The sequence below is a fragment of the Patella vulgata genome, chromosome 2, assembly GCF_932274485.2.
Source record: "Patella vulgata chromosome 2, xgPatVulg1.2, whole genome shotgun sequence".
Classification (NCBI taxonomy): Eukaryota; Metazoa; Mollusca; class Gastropoda; family Patellidae; genus Patella; species Patella vulgata.
This window is the reverse complement of record NC_065880.2, coordinates 74,679,914-74,699,865: the sequence shown is the minus strand read 5'-3', so window position 1 is coordinate 74,699,865 and position 19,952 is coordinate 74,679,914. Positions and strand designations below refer to the sequence as shown.

The 19,952-nt window shown below is 38.4% G+C and overlaps 2 protein-coding genes across 2 annotated transcripts; both read left to right on the top strand.

Moving 5' to 3' along the window:
* Positions 1-1,573: 1,573 nt before the first annotated feature.
* On the top strand, positions 1,574-11,372 carry LOC126812552 (fibropellin-1). Its single transcript, XM_056098379.1, has 10 exons — positions 1,574-1,577; positions 2,165-2,278; positions 4,438-4,551; positions 5,561-5,632; positions 6,184-6,294; positions 7,004-7,123; positions 7,778-7,891; positions 8,965-9,078; positions 10,280-10,399; positions 10,921-11,372. Exons 1-10 carry the CDS (start codon positions 1,574-1,576, stop codon positions 11,256-11,258), a joined length of 1,221 nt encoding a protein of 406 aa, XP_055954354.1. The 3' UTR covers positions 11,259-11,372.
* A 2,081-nt stretch (positions 11,373-13,453) lies between these two features.
* Positions 13,454-18,528, top strand: LOC126809520 (baculoviral IAP repeat-containing protein 3). The gene is made up of 5 exons (XM_050534146.2): positions 13,454-14,795; positions 15,328-15,488; positions 15,861-15,891; positions 16,891-17,535; positions 17,937-18,528. The coding sequence occupies exons 1-5, from the start codon at positions 13,574-13,576 to the stop codon at positions 18,119-18,121; spliced, it is 2,244 nt and encodes a 747-aa protein (XP_050390103.2). The 5' UTR covers positions 13,454-13,573; the 3' UTR covers positions 18,122-18,528.
* The last annotated feature ends 1,424 nt before the right edge of the window (positions 18,529-19,952 follow it).

The following is a 19,952-nucleotide window of genomic DNA, read 5'->3' as shown; positions in this document are numbered from 1 at the left end:
GTGCTAACAACGCCCAGTGTACCCCGAAACATCCAGGGCAATTTGAGTGTAAATGTCCACCTGGATACGATGGAGATCTGTGTGAGAACAGTAAGTTGAACCAACCATTTATTGTATTACACCATATAGCTACGACATGAAATGAAATGGGGTTAAACGTCCCACTGTTCTGCTCCGATCGGGATAAATAAGTAGGACACGTCATACAGTGTGTTATGGGGAAAATTGAACTAGGAGAACGGCGCTACGGTCTACCCTTATATCGAATTACAACTGCCAATGGTACAACAGAATCACATCTTGTTTTAGCTTTTTATTAGTATTAATGTTTTGTTTGGGTTTTTCGTTTCTTCTTTTTTTATTGTTTGGGGCGGGGGGGGGGGGGGAGAATAATCTTGATCCCAAGACTTTGTCAATCATGTGTATTAAATCTGTCTTTGCAGATTTGCTTCAAAACATCGAACACAAACAATTTAATTTAAACGTATCTAAAATTAAACTAACTAATTGCATAATAGTCGAGTCCAACAAATGTGTAGAGCTCGGCGACGATTGCTTTTATATATTTGGAATCTCAGGGCCCTCTGGCCAACTGAGTATTTGTTCCCCTTCGCGTTGGAGAATATGTGATATGATGATAAAACGAAACTAACTTGATCCACCTTTCTCACTCATATATCATTATTCGCCCCAGATTTAGGCAATGGTGTTTTTCAAAGTATGCCTCTATTTATGTATGTATAAATACCGTTTGCAGATATTGACGACTGTGCTGGTCAGGGATGCAGCCATAACGGCATCTGTATTGATCTAATTGCTGGTTTTGACTGTGAATGTTCCATTGGTTTCGAAGGGGATTTATGTGAAACGAGTAAGTATGTTTTAAATAGCACCCCACCCTCTATTCGGTCAAGACCCATCACTACTAGCATTGGCTTATTTCTTCTATTTATAACAATTCTCATTTTCGCTCCATCCGTTGCATTTTATGTTGACGTTTTAGTCTACAATCGAAGAAGAGTGGTGCTTTCACTTTTTATGTTTTTAGTTGCAGATTCAGATAATCATTTTATGTTATTAGTTGCAGATTCAGATAATCATTTTATGTTGTTAGATGCAGATTCAGATAATCATTTTATGTTTTAGTTGCAGATTCAGATAATTATTCTAATATATTTTTAGTTGCAGATTCAGATAATCATTCTTATATGTTTTCAGTTGCAGATTCAGAAGATGGTTTGAGATTACTTTATGTTTATGGTTGAGAAGATCATTTAATGTTTTAATTATAGATTGAGAAGATCATTTAATGTTATAATTACAGATTCAGATGATCGTTTGGTGTTTTAATTACAGATTCAGATTTAATATTTAATATACTCTTCAAAAAAGTAGGGGATATTCAGAAACAATACAAAACTGCGGAAATGCACTGCTGTTTTTTATTAGAGGTAACCAGTGTATGTTAATAACAGGTCATTTGCCTACACATGAACATAAACAGTTCATATGGGCGGCAAAGAGACACACAGTCAAAAGTGAAAATGGACGTTTTTGATTTTTTGTCTTAATAATGAGTAATTGCTCCACCAATCACCAGACGTTTAGCAATTCGTCGTGGTACTCTTCTAATCAACCGTCCAATCACTATTTGGGGCAATCAGACCAACTCCTCTTGCAGTACCACGGCCAATTCTTGCAGTGTTGTCGGTTGACGTTGACGTCGACGAACACGACTCCCGATCAAATTAAACGTAACACACTAAAGCAATGATACGCTAAACAGTAAATCTTATGCAAGAACTGATAGGAAAGCAAACATGGATAGGATAAACCAGCAAGCGGCAGTTTTCATCAACCCTTCCTTGAAGTGTCAAATTTGACAATGACCCCCCCCCCCCCCCCAAGTGTATGGCGCTATTGTGAACATACATTCAAAGCATGTCAAGTGTCCATGACTATTTATCAAATCACAACCTGCATAGGTATTTGCATTTCAATATCCCCTACTTATTTTGAAGAGCATATTTTAATTACAGACTCAGTTGATGGTATAATGTTCTAACAGATTTAGATGGTGGTCTAATGTTTTAATTAAAGATTTAGATGATGGTTTAATATTTTAATTACAGATTTATTTAATGATGTGATGTTTTAATTACAGATATAGATGATTGTCACCCTAACCCATGTAATGGTGGAACATGTACTGATGGTGATAATACGTTTACTTGTAGTCACTGTCCAAGTGGTTTTGAAGGATCACTCTGTGAATGTGGTAAGTGTCTTATATCGCTTCTCTCCACATATATGAATAGGGCGTCGCGTGGTCGAGTGGTTTAATGTGTGCGCTTTAGATCACAGGGTCTGCCATTGAGTCAAGCGGCGTTGTTTCGACCCCCAAGCTTATACGTAACAAGGAGTAAGTTCACCTTCTCAATCTCGTGAGTTTTCTTCTAGTCCTCAGGTTTTCTCCCACTGCTAAAGATCCCACGCAAAAGCGAATTATTGAAATTGTGCCATTTGTTTGTCTCGAAATGGCCTAGTTTGTTTTGAGTGAAAGTTACACCCCCTTCCCAGTTTCTCTAAAAACATTCATGATATTCTTTTTAGAGATCCAGCTTTTACAATTTGCAAGGGTTCCTCAATCACCTCAAATGAGTCCATGGTCTGTAAGATTAAGACTTTCTTCAAATTAAATTGTACGAAATGCCGAACTCATCGCAGGTTACCGGCCAATTAATTTAGACTAATTACGGCCAGAGGTCAGTGGAGATCTAGAATTGTAATTAGATTTTAAGATCGGAGTATAATGCTTATTTATGGTGCTTTCAGAAATTGACGTATGCCAAGCAGATCAGCCTTGTGCAAATAATGCTCTGTGTGTTAATCAAGATGGCGGTCCTGGTACATTCTGTGTTTGTCCACCTGGATACGAAGGTCCCACTTGTTCTGAAGGTAAGAAACTACAATCCCTACACGGTATTCTTTAAGGAGATTAAACATTTTTGGACCAGAAACTGATCCGCAAGCGGCACTCATCTGGTTTTTGTCCTTCTCGGGGCGATGTTCTTCGAAAATACCTACGGCTCCGCCAATTCAAGTACGGTCAAAATGAAACGTGGAAAGCTTGTGCCTTGGACATTCATGTATCGATTGACGGACTTCAGTTCCAAGTTGGCGGCGATGACGTCATGCTCGGCTTCATGTGCATATAATACTATCGTACTTCTTGAATATAAAAAAATAGGTATAATGAATGAAAATGAAACATCTCTAGATACAAAAAGCCAGCATATGCAATTTCACTTTTGCGCAAGGTTCCATTAGCAAAGACACTTCGGTACACTTATGAGAGTTATAGCATAATCGGCCTCGTGTACATTAATGGTCATTCTATGAAACTCTTCCACAACCAGTCGATAGAAAACTCTTTGATCACACATCCCGAAGAAATCGATCCCCGAAGGTCCGCCACCCCCTTGTCCACCTCTATGTACGCAAATGAATGTGTATCTCCCCACAGCCAGTGTAAAGGATATCATAGGAAGCTGATGAGAGACTGGGAATTAATTTTAGCCGGGCTCCTTTTTTCTTGTCTATTTCAGTGACTGACAATTGTACCCCGAACCCATGTAATAACCATGGTACTTGTAACAATGTTATCAATGGATTTTATTGTGATTGTGAGCCTGGTTTTACTGGAACCACCTGCTCAGTGTGTAAGTATTGTTTTCAGTTGTTATAAAATGAAAAGATATGGTAGTTTATAAAACGTCCTATTTTCTGCACCAACCTAGCCAATAAAGATGAGTATGCGCAATGCAGTGTGTTATGAGGCGCCCCACTCTTAATTCCAATTCCATCTGTCAAGGGGTCTTTTATGTACACGTGAATATGCACCGTTGGACCTCGTTTGCTTGCCAGGCACCACTGATAAGGCAAAACCACGCTGCAAAATCCCGGGGAACTTTCGCGGGAACGACTTGTTGTCTAATAAATAAATATATGAGAGGACTATCAGAGTCATGGAACTAACTGGAGCACGCTTCTAACCATCGCCTAATGCATTCTCCCAAACAGAGTTGTCTTCCCTTGCTGTAGCGAGACTTGAATTGAGGAATAATTTAAGGATTTAACGTCCGCTTCCATCTTATTTTAATAATCCCTGCGCATGGGTCTTTAATGTAAACACAGGTCTTTGGAGTAAACACGGCGCCCTGTCCAAGATGCAAACACTCACATCACGGATCAAAACAACGATCGGAAGCTAGAGCTCGAAAGGCGACTCTCTAGACCACTTGATTTGTTTTTAGAAACACTATTACCTTTTTATATAATGTCGTCTAGATCCCGAATTCTAGAGTTTGTTAATGTGGGACTCAATAATGCAAAATAAACGAATTTTGTGAAATTTCAAACAAATATTATTTTCAGGCATAGATGAATGCGACCCCAATCCATGCGCAAATGGTGGACAGTGTGTTGACACTACTAATGACTATGTTTGTATATGTACTGATGGTTTTACTGGTGAAAACTGTGAATGTGGTTAGTAAATTTATTACATGAACAATATTCCATATAAGGCAAATACAAACTATAAATTTTAGATGACAGCCTTCGCAAAAAAGCATATTTTTCCAAAAATTATAGTAACTGAAATGAAATGATGATTTTACTGGTGAAAACCGCGAATGTTGTTAGTAAATTTATTACATGAACAGTGTTCCATATAAGGTAAATATATATAGACTTTCAAACTATAAATATTGGATGGCAGCATTTTTCCAAACATATTAAATTAAATGAAATGAAACGAAATTGTGTACAGAGCCTCGGGTTTGTTCATGTTTTAAAAATGTGTTGTTTTGGGGTTTGTTTTGTTTTTTAGAAATCGACGAATGTGTTGATGCAGTATGCCTTGGTAACTCTCAGTGTGTGAATACGTTACATGGGCCAGGCACCACATGTGTATGTTCTGAAGGTCTCACTGGAGACAACTGTGAAACAGGTATAATCATAGTTAATACCCCCCCCCCCCCCGCAGACCAGGGTGGCGTCCTTACTACGCTGCTACGGCGACGGAAAATGGTCTCAGCAGAGGGCGTCAAGATCGCCATAAGCGTGGTGGTAATAGCATGGTGGAAACGCCAGTAATCGTGATTGTATTTTAATTATTCGCTCGCGCGTAGGGGATTTTAACGGTGAGGAGAAACCCCGGGAGGTTGGACAAACGACCCTGCTTCTTGTCACGAACATGGTTGGGATCAGATGCACGCCACTTGACCCAATAACAGACCTTATGATCTATAGAACCCTCGACCACATAACTCCACGTGACGTGTGAAATGAACTGAAATTGGATTTAACGTCCTATTTTCCTGCACCGACTGGGCTAATGAAGACGGACGTACGCCATATCATACATTGTCCTATGTGGGAATTTTGCCCGGACAGCGACACTACTGCCAAGGGTCCTTTTACGTGCACCGGACCTCGATTTGCGTGACATGTAATACTGAGTATAATAGTTATGATAATTTATCTATTTTTACAGACATCAATGAGTGTGGACATGATCCATGTTTAAATGGAGCTACATGTTTAGATCAACTAGGAGAGTATGTGTGTCAATGTGCACCAGGATACACAGGGGACAATTGTCAGACAGGTCAGCCATGTTTATTTGTTTGTTTATTATTGACTTAACTATTGATTTTCTTCCACGCCGGTTAAGACCTTGTGACGTGGCCAAAGCCGAGATTGAACACGAGACCCCCTGGTTAGGGAGTAAGCGCCGTTAAAGTCACTGAGCCACTGCTAGTCGGTTAAATATTAAGGCCACCTGCAGATTTTGTCAAGGTCACGAGATATAAACACGGCCCTACCACTATGATTTCTGAATTGCTGAGGCTATCGTAGACTATAATTTCCACCTCAGCCCCAAATATTGTTTAATACCGCTCTAAATTCTACCCTCCATCCTTCTTACCCCCACCCCTCCTACAATCTACAGTCAACATGTCCAACCGTCCACCCTTCCTGCCGTCTACCCAAGACCCTTCTTACTCCCCCCTCCCCCTCCCCCTCCCCCTCCCCACTCTGTCCATATTGACCTCTACCCTTCCTACCACCTGAACTATTATACTTTACATTATATCAATAATATTATTTTGACAGACATAGAAGATTGTGATGGTCATTCTTGTGGAAATGGACTTTGTACTGATGAAGTTAATGGTTTTACTTGTTCTTGTAACACTGGATTCACTGGAAAATTCTGTGAATGTGGTTTGTTGATACATTTTTTTAATAATTTGGTGTTATATATAATCATGTAGATTAAGAATTCATGACCCAGCGAACAAAGTAAATCCGACATTTTGTTTTACAATTTCCACTATATATCTACATCAAATGTATTTTTAATGCTTGACGAATTCAAGTCTGCTGAATCCCCGGTTGTACGTGACAAGGAGTAGGGTCGCATGTCCAACCTCGTGGGTTTTCTCCGGGTCCTCCTCCCACTGCTAAAGACCCCTGTGCGCAAGCAAATTATTGAAATAAAATTAAACCACATGTTAGTCCCGAAATGACCTAGTTTGTGTCGAGTGGACGTTAAACCCCATCTCTCTCTCTCTCTCTCTCTCTCTCTCTCTCTCTCTCTCTCTCTCTATCTCTCTCTCTCTCTCTCTCCCTATTCCTTGTCACCTACAAGCGGGAAATCGAAGCCACCTCACTTGTCTCAATAATAGACCCTTTGATCTAAATTACACGCGTTAGACCATTTTCTGCTCTTAAAGGTCATAATATGTCATTTAAAGTTTGCAAGATAAACATAAAATGAATAAACACAAAAACATTATATGAAACACAATTACTATTTTAATTAAAGCGACGAATATTACGTTTATTTTGCTTTCGGCACTTTATTGCAATTTATACCTGGAAGATATCTGCTATGAACTTAATCTAGATTTGACCCTTTCTTGTCTTCCAGAAACTGATGATTGTTCAGGATCGCCATGTCAGGGTAATTCTGAATGTGTTAACACTATTGGTGGACCTGGATTTACCTGTGATTGTTCAGTAGGTTTAACCGGCATGAATTGTGAAACTGGTAAGTATACAGAAGTTTGGCCTGTGTGGAAAATGTTAGAGTCGATTTGTAGCATGGGTTGTTGGACACTGGTTGAACAATATGCATGATTATGGCGCTGAAAACTGCATCGAAACCACATTTTTATTCCATTTGAGAATGGGTGCAAAAGCTGTATGGTGCTCAAAATATCTAAATCCATGACGCAGAGGTCGTCATTGCGTCCCAGTCCAGGAACTTTTTGGCCAATAACTGGGATCGAACCCGGTACCTCCCGACCAGTGTAAACCAACGTCTTATTCAATGATCCGCCGTGACTCTAATTTGTTTAAAATCACGGGAGCCGCAGTGGTTGAGTGAGTAAGACACTGACTGAATAACCAGTTGTACAGAAAGGAGGGCCTGGCAAGGAAGGACAGTGTCTAGTCATTCGAATAGGACGAAAAACCGATGTCCTGCGTACACTTTGGCGTGTACTTACAAGAGCCTTTGAGTGTTGCAATTTGAAATAAGAGTAGATCGTAGCACTACTGTCCAGTTGAAAATTTCCTCATAGCACACCGTATGGCGTATGCCTGGCTTTATTAGCCCAGTCGGTGCAGAACAATAGGACGTTAAACCCCATTTAAAATCACATTATCATACACAGGAACTTATATTATGTTGTATTTACAGATATCAATGAATGTGCTCATGACCCATGTAACAATGGTGCCACGTGCTTAGATCTTCTAGGTGACTATGTTTGTCAGTGTGCTCCAGGTTACATTGGACATACCTGCAACACAGGTAATGCTTTTCTCTTTATTAGTTTAGTTAAGAAAGGGACGGCAAGCCAGAATAAATTTTTCAAATATATACTATCAGACCATAATATATCATAGATAGGGTATTCGTATATTAAAAAGTACCTCCGAGCAAGCAATACGTAACCATAGAAACAAAACTTGCCTTATTGTTGTCTCAAAATGACATTTATGTACTGTCAACGAGACGTTATAGCCCATTATATACTCTTCAAAAAAAAGAAACGCATAACCCATTTTTTTTCATCATTTTTTATTTGAACGGGATCGTTGCTTCCATAAATCCTACTTGTTTTCAATGCCGTTATGTAAGGATAACAAAAATTCATGATTGGTTTGAAATGTAGGGTCACTAATTGTGACTGGTCATACTTTTTGCCGAAATTTGTTTTCGCTTGATTGCACTAAGACATACGAGTTTAACAACTTCGCAAGCTTTTGCGTGAAACCCAAATCTAAGGTCTTTAATTCCGGGGTTCTCGGTTTCAAAATCAGTTGCACATGCAAACACTCAACGAGCCAAGTGATGCGACATCTGAACGAAGACTAACGCAACAACGCTATCGGTCGGTTGCAAGTAGCTAAATCCCCGACAGATGTAGCCTGGCTGCTGAATGTTTCCCAGAGTACCATGTCTCGCCTTTTAGATAGGTACCGACAGCGAACTTCAACACGTGACCGCCCAGCCCTAGGCCAAACAAGAGTGACCTCACCTGCCCTGGGTCCTCAAATCCCGTTACGTCATCTGTGGAAACGGTTCACTACAGCGACCTCTACTGCAGTAGCAATTCCTGGACGACGTAGGATCTCAGACCAGACAGTCCGTAAACACCCACGTGAAACCGGATTACGAGCCAGGCGTTCCGTTAGAGCTGCTGCTTTGACATAAGCCCACACCGTCAAATCCGACGTCAATGGGTTCAGATACACGGGGTATGGCTACAGCAACACTGGAGAACAGTTTGGTTCAGCGACGACGAAATGTCACTATGCGTTTCTTTTTTTTTTCTTTTTTTTTTTTTTGAAGAGTATATTTTAAATTTTATTCTTTTGTAGACATCGATGATTGCAGTGGTTCACCGTGTGATAACGGTGGTACATGCACTGATATGGTTAATGATTTCCAATGTACATGCGCACCCGGCTACACAGGTGTCACGTGTAGTATAGGTTTGTTTATTCTACATTTTTTGGCGCGTCCGCACTCATCCTCAGAAACAGGGTTTCAAAGATGTCACGTGCAGTATAAAGGCTTTCTCGACCAAATTATAGCCTACATAATTAACAACCTTAGAAACATATGGTTGGGTGCGGAGGAGCAACGGAATGCCTGGTGGAGAATGGGATACATGTGTTCAGTTCCAATTCTTCTGTAAGACTGCAGTTAAAAGCATGTTAAAAAATACAAATCAGACTAACCCACTCCACCCGCACCTTCCTTATATTGAATATACACAAAGGTCAATGGAAATTGCTGTCAGATGTTAATATTAGTACAGTATCGGCTATAATATGAGGTTTCAATGTGGTATGGAAATCATTTTGATAGCGTCTTTTTGTTTTTAAAGACAGTTTTGTTTATTTGGGCTACAACATCCTTTATATCATCTTCAATAGAAGGCTTGATCTCGCTTTAACTCCGTATGTCTTATCAAGCCCATCACGTCATATCCAGCATATTTCGGCACTAATTTCGATTGAGTACTGACTCAGCTATCATCGCGAATACCGAGTCTCGCGCTTTCCAACTAAAATGTCTGAAAGTGATAATCGAGTTGCAAAGTTCAAGGTCCGTTCAATTTCAAGGTTTCCGTGGAAGTCGCCATGTTTGGTTTGAGTGTGTTTGTGTCACGCTGTAACGGGAGGTAACGTAGCTATAAGTTCGGGAATTGTAGATCAGTGTAGCAAGACCTTAATGAATATTGTATAGTGTATTGTTATTCTTCTTCATTGTGCTTGATAACGATAAGAGGATACTTGTCGAAACGGCGTGCTTATAAAATGAAACCCGTGATTGTTTCCCATAAAAAAAATTGTGTTCTGTTAATGTGTTTCCAAATCGCTAAATGCCGCTAGAAGATTTTGTTCTTTTCCTGGGGGCGACGTACTTTACACATTCAAGTACGATCGACATGAAACTTGACTTAGACAATTATTATTGCGCTTCGGTGTTTGATGTGACGTTTCCAAGATGGCAGCGATGGCGTCATACTCGATTCCCACTCCATATAGTACTATCATAGGCCTACTTTGTGTCAATATGAATGAATGAGATTTCAACTCTTAAATTTATTATATTATTGTAATTAAAACTTTCATTTTTAGAAATAATCTAATATGAACATTTCGTGGTATTTTTTTCCATTTATAGAAATTAACGAATGTGAATCTAACCCATGTACCAACGGAGGAATTTGTGTGGATAAATTTAATGGATTTGATTGTTATTGTTGTCGTCCATATTTCGGTGAAACATGTAGCGAGAGTAAAGGTGAGTAATGCTCGTCGACATTTTTGATCCCTAAAATATTCCCGGGACATTGAATTGAGGCTTCGTATACACTGGTGTACGCGTAAAAGAATCTCATACTAAACTTAGGCAGCCGGTCTACAGTTCGAGCCGCTTGAGAATAGACACTAAGCTAGTTGACCGACATTTTAAGTCCTAAATCGAGGATTTTAGTCGAAAAAAACTAAAGCATACTTCGAAAATTTTGAGAATTTGTATTCTGCTTCCATTTGATGGAATTGAATAGGTTTATTTAGTCTGCGTGTATGCCAGATGTGAAACAGAGCAGAATCAAATTACAAAAGAAACAATATACTAATGGCGGCCATTCAGGACAGAGATTTATTCTCGAAGTATGAAGTAGATGGATCTCTGTGTGCAGAATGAAAAGAATCCCTGATAGTTGGAATTCGATATTGGAGTAAATAATGAATGAACTATGTGTGTGAAGACTGAAATTGGTAGTGGGTGGTCTTTATACCCAAAATTATTTTTATTTAAAGATAAACATGGGGACGATGGTGAAGAAGGTAGTGGTGCTGTGACGGTGGAAGAAGGTGGTGGTGGTGGTAAAAGAAAGAAGCGCAGTACACATAATAAAAGATCAGCACAGTTTGGTTATGGGGATTATGCCCCTCATGGTGACTATTATGACGATTATTTCTATGATAGATTATTTAACTATAATCAATATGGTTTTGGGCTTCAACCTTGGCCAAGACAAAGACCAAGTTATGGGCGTGGATATAAAAAGCACCCCGGACATAAGAACGGAAAGTCATGCGGACACAAGCACAAATGTAATGTTTTCGCGCTAAGAGGTGGACATCATAATGGATAAAAAGTTTAGGATCTAAACACAATGATTTAACATACAATCCAATGTTGTAACATATAACCCAATGTTATGACAATGCTGTAACTTATACCCACTGTTGTAACATATCTAAACCAATACACTTTACTTATCTTCATTTTCTAAGAATAAATATCTGTCTGCAATTAACTGTAGTCTGTTGAATTATTGGGGGGTTTTTGTTTGGGGTGTGGGCATTTGTTTTTTGGGGGTTGTGTTGAGGACGGATGGTGGGGATAAGGAACTTAAAAAATCCATGCTGTTAATGCTTTACTGGTGAAGCATTGTCTGAAAAGGTGGATTAGGTCCAACGCCCCATTAAACGCCAACATTCACAAACACAAACAGGCCCCAAGGACTTGTATAACATTATCATTACTGGTATTTAATATAAATTTAAATTTATATTTTCAAATTTTAATCCTGGGTCGCTAAATTCTCTGGTCTTTCGGGGAACCGCCCAAAGATGTTCCTGAAGCAACGACCGCGAGTTTTATAGCCTTGATAGGATGTACGGGGTTAAAGCGAGATCGAGCCTTCTATTGGAGATCCCGTCCAATGTGCCTATGCTGTTAGACGGTCCTGCAATTAACGTTGACCCCAAATGATTTTTACTTTTTGAATATTTATGAACTATCAGTCCCGAATCCCTCTACCTCTTTCCTTTAATCCGGCTGTGGTAGGCAAGGCAGCTGCCCCACCCAACCATTTGGGCACCCAGATTCGCCTGTCGTGACGAAATTGTTTCTTGGGCATTTCATTCATTTTAAGTTGATCGGACCCGTACGCTATGAGCAGTCTATTTATCCAACAGCTTCCGTGATGATCCCAAACAGATTTACCGCAAATCTGTTGTTGCTTAAAAAGTAATACAATTGGACGTGTTTTCTGTGCGTATGTAAATATCGCTCAAAAACTAAATGATAGTTCGCCTATCAAGTCCAAATTAGGATTTATTATCTCCTAAGTTGAAACTACTATCTCCTAATAAGTATTTGATTAGAAATTGTTTTTCTATTTATTTATATGGAGGATGCGTGTACAATCTCTGCATTGACCGAGAAAGTTTATCGGGATTTTCGGGCGGGGTTTCCCCTTGTCAGTGGTGCAGGATGGAGAGTCTGACAAGCGCAGCTGTCTAGTCATTTGGGTGGTACGGAAAACCGAGGTCCGTGTATACATTGGCGTGCACGTAAAATATCCTTGGCAGTTGGAATTCCATATAAGAGTAGGCCATAGTGCCGCTGTCCGGGCAAAATTTCCCTCATAGCACACTGTATGACGTATGCCCGTCTTCATTAACCACAGCAGGAGCTGAACAGTAGGACGTTTAATCCCATTTTATTTCATTATGGTCCTGAGGGAGAGAGAGAGAGAGAGAGGACGGGGGTTAAGGCTCACTCGACACAAATTGGGTCATTTTGGGACTAACATATGGTTCAATTTTATTTCAATAATTCGCTTTCGCGTAGGGGTCTTTAGCATTGGGTGGAAACTGGAGGACCCGGAGGAAATCAACGAGACTGGACAGGCGACCCTACTCCTTGTCACGTACAACCGGGGAATCGGAATCACACCAGTTGACTCAATGACAGGCCTTATGATACAGCGCGCACGCGCTAACCATTCGGCATTCCAACCCCCCTGGTTCTAATACGCTTCAGTAGTTTGCGTCAAAATTAACTAGGTCAGTAAATAAGGGTAAATAATTGAAAACTAGTCTTCATCATTTCAGTCTTTCTCTCCCTATTTCCCTTTTCAATCTTTTTTACATGGCGATCTTTTTTTACTTTTGGTTGTAAAATCGAAGAAAGGGGTTTGAATATACATTTTCTGCCAGGTTTTGGTGCACATTCATGACTTTGAGGCGGAAGGATACGAGAGTTAAGAGGTTAGTTATATAAAGGTTGAAATGTAGGGCGGAAAATTGCATGTTTAGTAGTCTCTACTTCCAGTTTATGTATCTCAAGTTTTCCATTGTGAACCTCATAACGTACTTTTGAGCAAGAGATTGCCGCATGAAAATTTGGGGAAAAATCAATGGGGAAATCATTTGTGATCCGTGGGCTGTGCCCATATATCATATGATTGTGACTATGGGGGAATCTGGATGTCCGAGACTAATGGGGAAACCCGGTTAAACCAATGACGTCTATATATTATTATGGGGAAAACCCACATTTCCCTAAATGGCGTCGTGGCGTCTTTCGAAGTTTGCATAGATCTATTTTTATTGTGTTTTAAAGGATTGTGTTAGTGTATTTTGCATTATTTGTTTTGATTGCCAGTTTATTTCAACGATGGATTTTGCTACTAATTATAATCTGTTGTCACAACATTTTGTGCGCTTGGCTTCGTTTAGTGGGCTGATAAATCGGACTGAAAAGTATACAGACACAACTAATGTGAATGACAGCGACTGTCAACATACGGAGCGTTTTCAAAATAATGAAACTGTTTCTGTTAGCCAGAAAACATCGTTTATTAAGTTAGCAAGAGCTGGGTTTTATTATGGAGGACCTGTTGAAGGTATTCAATGTTTTAAATGCAAATCAAAAGCTCGGTATGATTATTGGGATGACGAATCTCCAGTTGGCGTTCACAGAATATTGAACCCATACTGTCCATTTCTCCAATCACCCGACTTTGACAATAACAACGACCACAATGATTTGTGTGCATCTACTACTCCTACAGATGCTGTAGCATCTAATCATGTTGGCACATTAATTAGTCAGCATCCAAATAAGAATGCTCCACAGCCACAGGAAACCACCCAGAGAGAGGAATTAAGTGACAATAATCATGAAATTCCTCCTAGAAATGTCACTCGTGAAATTAGCTCATCACAATCACAACAACAGTCAAGAAATAATATTCAAAGAAATTTATTCCTAAATATTGGAACAGCATGTAACCAGTTAAATGAAAACAGTGAAACAACGGTTCCTAATTCCACCAATAAGACAAAAATGAACACCAATACCAGTACTTTAAATAATGATAATATAAGATCGAGATCAAGTTATTTTGACCATGTTGAAGAATATACAGGCAAAATCATATATCCTAAAATTGGCCATACAATTTTTGATCTTTATGAATCTTTTCGCGTCCTTACATTTCCCACTCCACAAAATGAAAAGGCTAGAGAATGGGCCGAAGATGGATTCATTTATGTTGACAACGACATAGTTCAGTGTGTCTATTGTGTAGGTTGTGCATCATTTTATGAAGTAAATGTTAGAGATACCCATAAAAGACTCTTTCCAGAAGGTCGACATCTTTGTCCGATGGTCAGCAAAATCGATGTGGGAAATGTGTCCATAGGATTAGAAGCACTGGTAAGAAGAAAGCTGTTGAACAAAAGTAACCAACCAAGTGCGGGGTGTGTTACTACTTATCCTGTTCTACACCCACAGTTCATGTCAACAGAAGAAAGAATATCATCTTTTAAATATTGGCCCAAACAGTACAAACTAACCAAATGTCAACTAGCAGAGGCTGGTTTCTTTCATACAGGTATAGTGAAAATAGTTTATAATAAAATGGGTACATTGTAATCAACATTCAACTTAATGTACACACTAGCCTACAGGCCTGTGCCAGACATGTATTAATATCAATAAATACACTAAAAAAAAGAGAGAAAAGAAATGGGGTTTAACCGTTTAGCAATGGGAGGAAACCGGAGGACCCGGAGAAAACCCACGACCTACTCCTTGTTACATACATCCGGGGAATTGAAACCACGCCAGTTGACTCAATGACAGACCTTATGATACAGCAACAGCGCACACGTGAAACTAACATATGTCACGTACAAGCAGGGAATTGAAATCATGCAACTTGACTCAATGACAGACCTTATGATCTAACACGCACAAGTTCAACCAAAGGCCACCCAGCCTCCAAACTCCGAACAGACAAACAGTAGTCACAAATGTATATATTTGGTTCATATGAGGCGAGTCAGGATCTCCCAGTCCTGTGGAAAAGTTATTTAGTTTTTGTTTCTGTGTTCTACAGTATATATATACTGATATTCTTACAGGTGTAGCTACTAAAGTTGTGTGTTTTTGTTGTGGTATAGCTGTTATAGACTGGGAACCAGTAGCAGAACCATGGCAGCAACATGCTTTAATATCCCCTACATGTTGTTTTATAAAACATGCTAAAGGTCCTGAATTTATTCAAGAAATGGCAGCTATTGAGGTAAAATCTTCATAAAACTTGATGCTTACCTACCTGTAGGTATGTTCTTATAAAACATTAAAGGTCCTTAATTTATTTTAGCAATGGTAGCTATGTACTACCTTAGCAAACCGAAATGTTTTATACTGTAGGTTCTCTGTTGTTGCACACTTTGTAATTGTGAATGTGTTGTTTAAGTGTATTATTATTGCTGTCAGGCAATGAAATATAATTTTCTGTGATGGTTAACCAAATTACTTATTTAAAACATCGATTACTTTCCTGATACAGTACAAAACATCACTACTAAATGTGTACCATTAGACCTTGAACTTCAATTCTTTCTGTGATCAATGTATCAAATGAACATTAATTTTTTTTTCATCTTTTCAGAATCTTGTTGAAGTCGCTCCAGCAGTAAAAGGTACATTTATTTAAATCAGCTTATTTTTTATATCACTGATTCCACCTGTTAAATAAACCATATGTTAACAGATCTTTAAGAGAGAGAGAGAGAAATGAGGTTTAACGTCCACTCAACACATGGTTCACATTTATTTCAATAATTCGCTTGCGTGTAGGGGTCTTTAGAAGTGGGAAGAAACTGGAGGACCCGGAGAAAACCTACTCCTTGTCACCTACAACCAGAGAATCGAAACCACGCCAGATGACTCAATGACAGACCTTATGATACAGAGCGCACATACTAACCATTCGGCCATCCAACCCCCAAAAAATCTTTTAAGTTAGAAATGAACTAAATAGAATTACAACAAAATAGAAATTACTTCAATGCTTCTTGAACACTGCAGCAGTAATTAGCTTTATAGTTTATTTTTTAAAGAATTTTCCTGACTTTATGACAAACTTTGTTTTACTCTGTTTCATTTATGAATTCTTTTATAGATGGACGATATCCAAATTTTTCTTGAATACACAGAATTTAATTTAAATTTAATTTAAAAATGGGAAGGCTAGGCTAAGTCTCGAATATACCAGTTACCACAATGCACACATCTTGTCAAAACTACAAATAGTGATAACTTGGCTCAGAATAAAGTAATTTGAATGAAATTTACAATATTTTCATTTTATATTATCTGTATTTGTGCTATTATACAAGAATGGTCAGCTCTTTATCTAAATCTTACCTAATGTATCTTTAAATATACCTGTACAGTAATAACTTTATTAAATAAAACATTTCTTAATTTGGTTGATCATTTTATTGTCCTCAAGAACATTTTGATCATTTTATCCTCACCACTATCTAAAGCTGACAATAATGCCTTTGCACAAATTAAATTATCCATAATAATAAAACTGGTATTTTTTGAAAATTTGAATTTGTGGTTTCATACCAAACTGTATTAGAAAGTTTATTTCATTCAGTTTATTTAATATTAATTTTTTTTTGTTGTAGGTGGAAGATATCCAGGTGTCGACATGTTAAAAGCTGCTGTATTGGCTGATGGTGAATTAAAGAAACATATTGACATCATAGGTCTACAGGATGAAAACATACAGACTAAGGACAGACGAGAGAACAATATACAATGTGTGATGATTAATAAAGACCAGCACTTCAAGACTACAGTAGCTTCTCTTAACCAGGAATGTGATCTGATGGTGGATGGTAAAAATGAGGAACTGGTTGAAGAACTAGAGGATCAAAGGCTACTTTATGATCAACATATTCAACAACTAAATCGAAAAGATCAACTACTACACCTTAATTATATTCAACAACTTCATTGTACCAGACTTCAATTGAGACAAGAACTCAGAGAAAAGGATGACTTGTCTCATCAACTACAGACTACTGTAGATAACTTACAACACCAACTACAGACAGCTGAAGACAGACATACATCCAGGCAATTAAATTTGCAACAACAACTACAGACAGCTGAAGGCAGACAACTAAATTTACAACAACAACTACAGATACAACAAACAGAACACACAGAACTACAAACACAGACAGCCCAATTAGAGGCAGAATTACGAAAATATGAAATAGAGTTGTCTACCCAAGCTACTGAACTATCCAGATTAAAATCTAACGGTAAATTGAAATTATAATATGGAATTTGGAATTAAGTGGAATTCCCCGGGATCTTTGGTGTCATCCAACCCGATTTCTACTCTTTATATTCTGTTTCTTTTATATTTTTTCATTTTAAGAATTCTTGATTCTGAGAAATCCAGATCTTTGTCACCTCTACTCCCCTGTTGTCACATGGTTTCAAGGGACAAAAAAACCAATGACGAATATGCCCGTAATCAATACAGAAACTTGGATGTTAAACCCCATTCCATTTTATTTTCAAACAGATATCTTATTTTTCTCGAATCTCGTTCATTATTCCGGTCTTCATCAGCCCAGTTGGTGCAGATAAGCGAGACTTTAAACCCTATTTCATTTCATTGATTATTAAAACTTATGTTTTGTTTTGTTTATTTCAGTGAGACAAAATCCTGACCAAGAAAATGTGACATGTTTATTTTGTTTGTCTAATGAAAGAAATGTTTTATTACGACCATGTAAACATGTTTGTTGTTGTGTAGCTTGTGCTCCACATTTTAATAATTCTACATGTCCTACTTGTCGTACACCAGTACAAGATTGGGAAGTTGTGTTCCTTCCATAATATATATCAACTTGTTATTTATTGAATATTGTGAAAAAAATTGACAATAAAATATCTTCATGATAATTTGAATATTGTAAAACTTGTAAAACAGTACTTATTTGAAAATATTGTAAAATCGAAAGGCATAAAGAATAGGATGTTGGTCAGCATGGGAAACATAGTGATCCACATGGAAACAAATTGGCTAAAAACGGGTCATCACAAATCCTTTAGTGTTGGAACTAATCATTTCATTAGCTTGAAAACGTTGAGAGAATACTCTTCGAAACGTCACCTAAATAAATCAGTAGCTGTTTTCCATACGTATGTTTATCGTTTAATAATCATATCTGAATGTGTCACATTGAGCTGCTGCCATTTTATGTTTGATGTAGTATTATTGAAATAAATAATTAATGTAGTAATTTTAAAAAGGATGTGTATCCCTGTGTTATAATAAGATAGAAGAAATGATGACCTTTATCAGCTCCCTCTCCACCCCATAAGTCCTGAATTCATAGCACCGGCCTTGGTGTTTTGGCATCACTGCCAACCCCTTCTACCACACCAAAATAGACTTGGCCATTAGCATGGGAAGAAGAGTAGATTCAAACACTATTCTGGCAAAATTCTGGGTTTGCACCCATTCTGACATCAAAAAGAAACAATACCAAGGGACTATTGAATAAAATCCTTGTATCTAGAAAATTCATTTGGGTTTTCAATCTGGTTTAGGCTTGAAGACAAACAATACCGGTACTTTTATTTAGGTGATATATTTAACCACCATTTTTGTTCCATCATCCAAATTATAAAGCGATTTAAATACTTGTAAGATTCATTTGGATATTTAATCTGGATAAATATTTAGGTGACATACTTAACTACCATTTTAGTTCCATCAGTCAAATTATAAAGGGATTTTGATACTCGTAAGATTCATTTGGTTATATCTTTTGGAATTGAAATTTAAATCCTATGATGCAGCTGGGAGCCACGGTGGCTAGGTGGGTAAGGCGCTGGCTCGCTAGCCTGGAGGTCGGGCGTTCGATCCCTGCATTGGCAGAGAAAGTTCATCCCGATTTTCCGACGTGGTTTCCCCTTGTCAGTGATGCAGGATGGAGGGCCTGACAAGGACAGCTGTCTAGTCCTTCGGATGAGACGAAAAACCGAGGTCCCGTGTAAACACTGGAATGCACGTAAAAGATCCCTTGGCAGTTGGAATTCGATATAAGAGTAGGCGATAGTGCCGCTGCCCGGGCAAAATTTCCCTCATAGGAGCAGCCCAGTATAGGAGCAGAACAGTAGGACGTTAAACCCCATTTCATTTCATTTCATTTCTATGATGCAGCCAATCTGATTAAAACGAAGATCTATGTTTCTTTTTATATATATATATATATCGATGGCCTCTACTACATGAAGATCTGACCAGTTGTAGTGGGAGGTCATGTCAGGGGTCATACATGCAGCTTTTGATCGTATGACGTCAGTTAATTCACCAATCAGCATTGTTTCTAGTAGGATACCCACAATTCCATGCATCGCACGCCAAGAACTCGCTGCTACAAAGCGTTTCATTGGCTAATCCCTCACATCAACCAGAACACCATTTATATAACATCTCTTCCAGATCCTAGTGTAGTAAAGACAAGACGAAATTTTGAACTATAAAAAATGAAACCAAATGAGATCTGTGTTTTAATTAGGCTGTGCTGCAATTTACTCTTATTTCGAATTTCAACTGTCAAGGGCTTTTTACATGCAACGTGTAAACAGAAACTCATTTTCTCATTCCTTTCGAGAAGGTAGGCAACGTTCCTTGCCAAGCCCTCCTTCCTGTATCACT